The 8096-nt window shown below is 36.6% G+C and overlaps 1 protein-coding gene across 1 annotated transcript in view; it reads right to left on the bottom strand.

The window, feature by feature from the left end:
* The window catches only part of Hhip (hedgehog interacting protein), a 90841-nt gene that overhangs the window by 75583 nt on the left and 7162 nt on the right, over positions 1–8096 (bottom strand). The window contains exons 3-4 of the mRNA XM_010610949.3: positions 2607–2763; positions 1702–1903 (exon numbers count right to left, since the gene is read on the bottom strand). Coding sequence (XP_010609251.1) covers positions 1702–1903; positions 2607–2763 — 359 coding nt within the window. The remainder of the gene's footprint in view (positions 1–1701; positions 1904–2606; positions 2764–8096) is intronic.

Below are 8096 nucleotides of genomic sequence, written 5' to 3'. Positions count from 1 at the left end.
TATTTCAAAGTTGATTGGAAAAAAAGCTTTAAAATGTTTCTTGTCTGTTTCCACATTTATTAACGTGGAGTTGTATTATCTGTGTAGTAAGAAAAAAATTCATTTAATTTTGATGTGAAAAGCAGGACAAAGTATATCAAAATGTTAATAGTGGTTCTGTTTAACCAACGGGACCATGTAAAGTGGTTCAATACTATTTTTCCCCTTTTCTGGGAGGGGTTGAGACAGGGTCTCACTATGTAGTTGAGACTGACCTAGAACTTACTATGTAGCCCAGATTGGTCTCTAATTCACAGCAATCCTCCTGCCTCAGCCTTCAGAGTGCTGGGATTACAGGCATGCGCCACCATGCCTGGCTCTCCCCATTTTCTTTTTACAGAGAGTATGGTTACCTTTCATGGGAAGGAATAGTGCCCTGTGCATGAGTAACGTCTTTGCTGCTGTAGCTTTCTCTTTGTTCATCAATCCCCGTAAGAGGAGTTATGTGAGGATTTATTTTGGAGGGTATTTATTATGTATTGATCTGCAAAACACTAACGCTGCAGTTTGATTATCTGCTGTAGATTTTAATGAAAAGCTATACTGGGAGAAAAGAATGAAGCCCCTGAGTTAAAGAGGCTTTAACGAATGAGCGGGTCTTGGTGCCAGCATCCTTTTTCACAAAAAGGTTTGCTTCTCTTCCAGAGCATGTCTTGGGACCATCACACCCGAGGCTGGGTGATCTGACTACCTGGAATACTTGTGAAAAGAAAGAGAATACTCAGTCTCATTCTTTTTAAACCGATAGGTACTAAATTTTTTTTTCTCACTTGTGTCTTTCAGTTTGAGGGGTCTTACCTTTGAGTAGAATAGGAGAGTAAGAAGTTCCTTTACATACAAGTAGAAGAATGCCTGTCTTATTGTTGTTTTTCCGTTAAGAAATGAAAAGGAAAACTTGATCTCGCCAAGCTGTACTATTACTTTGTTTCCTTCTAAAATAGGCATCAACTGTTAAATGTCTTAATTTTAGAATACCAACATTTGCTTTATACTCTCCTCTTACTAATTTGTACTGTGTAACTCGGGTGAAACAAACTTGACAATAGTTTTGTTTGCATGCCTAGATTATTTAACCTGAGCATTCAAATTCAAGAAGGCAGTAGGCATGCTTATATATTACACAGACAATATTATGGATAAAAATATCTTACTTACCTGTAAAAACATTGTACAAGGAAGTCAAAGTCTAAGAAGTGTGTGTGTGTTTTTATGACAGACACAAAAATAGATATGGTGAAAGAATGATTTGCAATTGACAAAATAGTCCAGAGCCCTTGTATCTAACAGCAATTACTGATATACAATCCCACTATGCCTGTTAAGAAATATTTGGACAAACATTTTATAAAACTAAGTTATTTCAAATGTGAAAATTACATAGGGAAAGCATGTCAAAGTATCAGTCTGACTGCACTGCCCTCTAGTCAGCAAATAACAGAAAAAGTCAATGTCACTGCCTCATTAAATTGCCATAGTAACTTTCCCTTTTGCAGCTTCTATATTTTCTCCTTAATTATTCTTTATTATGAAGAGATATCTTCATATTTAAGTGTTATAACATTTATAAAATGAAATATAAATATATTTATATTTTAGTGGTAGAAGATAACACTAAAAATCAACGTAGCCAGAGCAAAGGGAAATAAAATTTAAAAGGCCAACCTTTATTCCACTTTGAACAAGTTTGTGAATGTCCAAATAAGGCTCCTTGAATATTTCTCCTTCAGGGGTGAGTATCTTCACGTAGCCTTCCTTTTCTAGGATGAAGAGCCGGTGTGAGCCATCCCCACAGTGCACGGCCCCAACAGGCTGCCGTAGCCCGCTCACAACCTCCTGGACGCAGAAGCAGTTGTGTTTGTGTTTTCTAAACAAATTAAAGAAAACCAGTAAGTTTTTCTTGAGATGAAGTAGGACAAGGACGCCCTCAGCATCCTTTTCAAACTGTATTTCCCCTAGAGTCATTGGTTTTGAGAATCAAGAAGTATTGCTAAAGCATCATAATGAGTCTTTTCAGTGATTCATTTAAACTCTTTTCAATGGAAAAAAATAAAACAGCCTTCTGTCAGAAAGTAAAAGTGAGAGCCCAAACATGTATATGTTTTAAATTTTCATAAGCTCATTATCTCATCTTTCAGTAACTGTAATTAAAACTAGCTTTTACTCACAATAATGACACCTGACAAGAAGGCACTCAGAAAGTTCTAAGATCTAAAACAATATAAAAAGGTTGACTTCTCTTCTGGAGCACATCTTATCTGATATGCCAGTAACAGTAGTGTAGAGTATTTCCACAGCACCATAAGCTAACAACAATAATAAAATTCAAGTTTAAAACCATACCCATAAAATTCAGATGAGTCACAGGGAAACCAAGCTCATAACATGGAGTTAGTAGTCTGAGTATTCAAAATATTTAAGTGATGGTTGTAGAGAAGCAGAGTACCAAAAAGAAAATTAATAAAGCACCTGGAGGACTTAGCTCCTGAAGGTAACACAGATAAATGAATCACTGTCAAAACCACAGATTTGTCATTTTTTAAGATTAAAGGGTATTTAGCGGTATGGACCTGCTGATCTCTTCCACTTTGTCATATTCTTCCATCTGGTCCAAGGAGTTAGATGCTGGCCCTCTCATTTGTTTTCTTGGAAAATCTGGAAAGCACAACCCGCCATCTTTTCTTACGTAGTAAGAGCAAAACTCATCAGCAGTTGTTTGAAGGAAACCTTTTTCAAAAGTAAAAAGATTCATTAGAAGCATTTAGTGTCCTAGCAGAATCATCTCAGTCCAAAGATATAATATGAAAATATTACTTTAAGGAATATAATTTTAAGGAATTATGTTAATATTCTAGGAAAATCCTAGGCTAAAATAAAAAGAAAGGAAAAAAAAATGTGTATGAGGGGTGGGATTCCTATTTTTTTTCCTCTAATCAAAATTTTAAAATGGCAGTAACAGTGAGGTAATCTTAAATAGGACACACTTGAGTAAATACTGAATAGTTTTTCTGGTGTGAACAACTAAAAGTGTAAATGAGGTTCAAATGGCATAACTGATAGTGTGAAATAGGAAGAAAATGGCTAACAGGAAAGTGGGGTGGGGAAGGGGAAAGAAAATCAGTGAAAAGAAAAGAATTGTGCTGGGTATTTTAAAGTCTTGTGTAGAATACCTATAACACACATCCAGCATTAACCTTGGTCTTCATTTCCTCTTTTCAAGCTTCCTCAGCGGATGTATATTATACTTGTGAGCTTACCTCATCACTAATTAGCATTTTTTGCTACAGTACTAAATTACTTCCAGAAAAGAATAAATTAGAATCAAGAAAGATGACAGGCAATCAGGTGCCAGTTTGGATGTTTTCACAAGTCTTACAATAGTGCCACTTGCACATTATTAAGTAATAAGTCAAATGGATATCGCCATGATAAATGACTGACTCACTGTGCAATATTCAAGCAGTGAATTCATGCTACTAAGAAAGCTTCTAGTTTCAAATGCATAGGTACCTTTTCCCCACACTTTACTGACAGGTGATAATAATTATTTTGTAATACAGAAATTATATTTAAATCACACCACCTCTCTTCTTAGAGAAAAGTTCACATACTACCCAGCCAAAGCAAAAATACAAAACAGACTGATGTAATGGGATGTAAAAAAAAAAAAGACGCTTTTTCTTTTCTTACATATTAAAAATTTTTATCAAATAGTCACGGCTATCTTTGAATACAAAAGAAAGACTTCATAAAAAAGTATTGATATTACTCTTACAATCAAGTTACAAGGTACTGGCTTTTCATGCATATTAATAACACTTCCATATTTTGATGACTTCTGTTCTCAAAATATGTTACCAGAGGTTCTAAATTACTGTACTGCTTCTGGTTTCACACCTTTACATTTAAAATTTTGATTTTTATCTACCAAATTAGATGATCATACCCTCTATTAATTTTGTGGCAAAGTTACTATGTAACCTAAGTTTAGAAGCTGTATAGCAGATTCATTCAGGCTTAGCATGTATTTCTGAGAACAAGACTTTGGCATCAGCCACATGAGGCTTACCGATGATGAAAGAAAGACACTTAGGGTTCATTTTTGTGAGCTTGACCTAGGTCTCTTCGAACCCAAAACCAACCTTAGGATGTGAGGGTCTCAGGTAGTTAAGAGCTTGATGTACACTTTGACCTAACTTTTGAGGGAAATCATGTCACCAGCCTTAAATTTCTGAGAAAGATTCTTCCAGAGAAATTTCCAATTAGGCTATTAAGAAAGATACTGCCTTTGAAGCAGGCAAGGAAGAACCAATATGCTAGGGAGGGTATTATACCCTGTGGCTGAGGGCAAGAGACTCCAGGGGAGGGACAAGCCACTGCCAGATTATCTCTCTTTGGAAAATTCAAGCATTAGAAATTGGGAAGAATGAAGACCACAGTAGCATTTATTCATTTTCAGCAGTCTGCTGCTAGCAAAAGATAACTTTTTCCCTCTCAAGACAGTGAGGGACTCAGATGAGAGCTGCCCAATACTGTCAAACTAAAAAGGAAAACTGAAATGCTGAATCCAACTTTTTGCAAAGCCTTGAACTAGCTTTATTTTGGAGAGAAATACACATGCACATACATTTACCCCATCTTTGAAGTATTTGCCATTAGGCAGTGAAATATTCATGCCAATGTTAGGCATGCAGGAAGACTGTCATGCTGTGTGTGTGTGTGTGTGTGTGTGTGTATTTGAATGTGTCAGTGAAGAATGCTATTTTAACATAGTGTTTGTCTACAGGGTCACGGAAAGATAGAAAGATGCAATTCATAAGAAAATTCAAGTTTGCTTAAAAAGAAACCATGTATATATCCCAGATTACAGTCAGCAAACTATCTAAAAGGGAAACAGATGAACAGGGCTGGTGGTGGCTGATTCCATTTTATAAGGACTTATTAGCCAGGGATAAATACAAGGAAATGAAAAAACATTTTCAAATGGAGTATCTTAAGATTAAAGAGTGCCTATTCTTAAATGTTGTGGCTCCAGAGGTACTATGCTCTTAGCAAATTAAAGGATAATATAGAATGTTAACAGTACATTTCTCCTAATATCTAAGAAAAACTAGGCAAAGTGAAAAAGTATGAAGGAAGGAGCCAGTTCATGAAGGTTTTACATAAAAATATGGGCTGTTTTTAGTGATGATGTATGAATTGAAGCATCTAATACTTTCTCTATTAATACTTTGCCTTAAATGATCTGATTTTGATGAATGAGGACATACTTTGTTGTAAAGAACAAAATGGTTTTGGATACAGGGCACTGGTTAACATTTACTGCAAGGGAAGATATAATTTACCCAATGGTACCCTGATACATATTTCACTGAAGGAACATGCTTAGCTTATCCTGGCCAGTTCTGCTGTTGATGGACATACACCGAGTCTTCCAGATCGTTTTTTTTAAAAACTCCAGGTACTTTATCAAATATTCTGGGCCAGTAACCATTCTCTCAGATAGTGAATTCAGTCCTGCTATAGCATGGAACACCCTGTAAAATACTGACACATAAAACAAATACTCCCTGTGGAGTACTCTTGAGTTCTAACTTTTTGTCTCAGCATGGATTCAAGGGAGGTTATTTTTCTTCATTATATGTGCATTCATCACGATAAAGAAAGGAAGAAAAAGAGCTCCCGATTCCCTGGCAGGAAAGCCCACACTAAAGAGCATACTCCAGTAGACATCGTAGATTTTCTTGTGTCTGGCAAACCCCACTGGTTTTCTCTCCTTGGGACTAATAAGACACATATGTAAGGTATCTGATGGAGCTAGGAGCAGCTGTGGACTGGAAAACTCAACGGATTCAAACCCTTGACCTTGGCCTCATTAGCAACAGGATTAAACCATTTGTACTAATTGTGTGCAGACCTTTCACACTATAATAACCTGCTACTGAGTAGATGACCTAGGGTGATAAAGTCACTACGATAACAGGTATAAAGAAAGAAGTCAAATGTCCATCGACATGCCCTTCACAGTGTATAACGCCATCTTTTGGAGAATAGCAAATTATCATTCTTGCAGAAAAGACTTGCAAAGGTGAGCAAACATTCTTTGTTTTTCAAATTTGTAAAGGGGGCCGGGTGTGGTGGCACACACCTGTAATCCCAGCACTTGGGAGGCTGAGGCAGGAGGATTGCTGTGAGTTCAAGACCAGCCTGGGCTACATGGTGAGTTCCAGGAGTGTCTCAACTACATAGAGAGACCCTGTCTCAAAGAAACCAAACAAAAACAAATTTGTAAAGGAGGAGGGGAGGAGAGGGTGAAGGGAGGGCAGGGACAAGGGGAAAATATGAGAACTAAGACCTACCATGTAGAGGTACAAGGTCCCAATAATGAATGTAACTGTACTGTATACCCAGAATGTACCAATAAACTGAGGGAAAAAAAAAACAAATATAATTTTGGCAGTTTTAGAAATTTTAAGAATCATTACCCTGGAGAGTATTATGATTAATAAAACTCTAGGGTATGCTTGCTTATATTGCTTTTTAATTTATTTTCCCTTATTTCCAAAAACAAATTGACCATGACTATTTCTGAAGTGAAATTTGTACAATGAGCTATCTTTGCAGTTATATGAATATTCTAAGATGGTCATGCTTTCTTTAAGTCATGAAGGTAAGGCAAAGGGTTAGTTTATGCCTTTATTCTTCATTGTTAGGCAATAAGGGAAAAATAAAGATGTGTCTGAATTTACTTTCTCTCCCCTAATCTCTTTTAGCATTTTCCTTATTGTAGCAAAATGCATTCCTTGGGGTAGCTTTCTCCTTAAGTTTTTGAGCTGTAGAAAGATTAAGGCAATTAATGAGGAGGGTTGTGCTTTGTTGACTAGATTTTTCTATACAAAAGAGCCCCAAAGAAGCTGTTTTCCACAATCTTGAACTTTAGGGAAATGTGAACCATGTCACTAAATACACCGAAGAAGGTGAAAGGACTACAAATTTGCCTTTTAGCCATTTCTAAAAACTCATGATTGGAAAACCTGGACATTTCTGTGTTTGCCAGCAGGAGCTGAAGGAAGGATTCTCATCTTACTTATTCCACTTTAAGAAATGGTAACCTATGTGCCAATGCTCAGTCTAGCTAATCGATCAATTGACATTAAGTGAGTCAGAGTGTGTTATTACAGCTCACTTGTGGACAGGTATTTAAAATGATGATTAGCATGTGGCATAGGAAGGAATAGCCCCCTGTGCTTGTTGTTTAGGTCTTTCCAATTCTCTGGAAAGCAATCTGACTGCTACCTTCACCAAGAGTGGGGCTTTCTTCTGGTTATATTTCAAGGCAGCCTGGGTGGCCCCCAAAAGCACTTCACATCTTGATGCACTTCAGCAGATTTACATATACACAAACTCTGTAGAAAAATAAATTTGTCATTCGTCACTACAAATGTTAATCTGGGGAGGGAGGTGTGTGCAGTTTTTGGATGTTAAAATAACTTTAAATATATAAAGACTCCCACCGATGCGTCTGCAAATTTAGCATGTTGTATTTCTCTAAAGGAGATAAAGGAAAATGAAAATTCTAAGTGTTGATATCACTTTCAGCTTAGGGTCATAAAGGCAAACCTTCAAGACTTGAAGTCTGCAGCTAACCTTTACGGTTTTTAATCTGTTAACGCCTCTCTGGGGCCATCTAGGCAACTGTGACCTACTCCACTTTTCTTTGGGGAATGTGATAAAGAGGAAGAATCTGCTGGCTTCAGAAAAGTCTTAGGAACATGGCTGAGGATTATAAAGACAACAGCATTATTTCTACATTAAATGGGTACATGCTGTGCTGTACACAGAGGGAGCAAGCAACCCTAGAGAACTGCTCCTTTATGTTATTAAGAGTTCTATTAAAAAAATACAAAAATCTTTTCTGGCTTGGAAAAGAGGCAAAATGTGGATAGCAGTTTAAAAAATGATCTATGCATCCTACAGTTCTTTAGACATATCTTTTTCCTTATATACCATTTAGTTTTTTGGGTTTTTTTGGTTTGGCTTTTTTTTTTTTTTTTTTTTTT

This window comes from Fukomys damarensis, unplaced genomic scaffold (genome assembly GCF_012274545.1).
Source record: "Fukomys damarensis isolate Sample0158 unplaced genomic scaffold, DMR_v1.0_HiC HiC_scaffold_38, whole genome shotgun sequence".
Taxonomy (NCBI): Eukaryota; Metazoa; Chordata; class Mammalia; order Rodentia; family Bathyergidae; genus Fukomys; species Fukomys damarensis.
The sequence above is the reverse complement of the archived record's forward strand: the minus strand, read 5'-3'. Positions and strand labels throughout refer to the sequence as shown.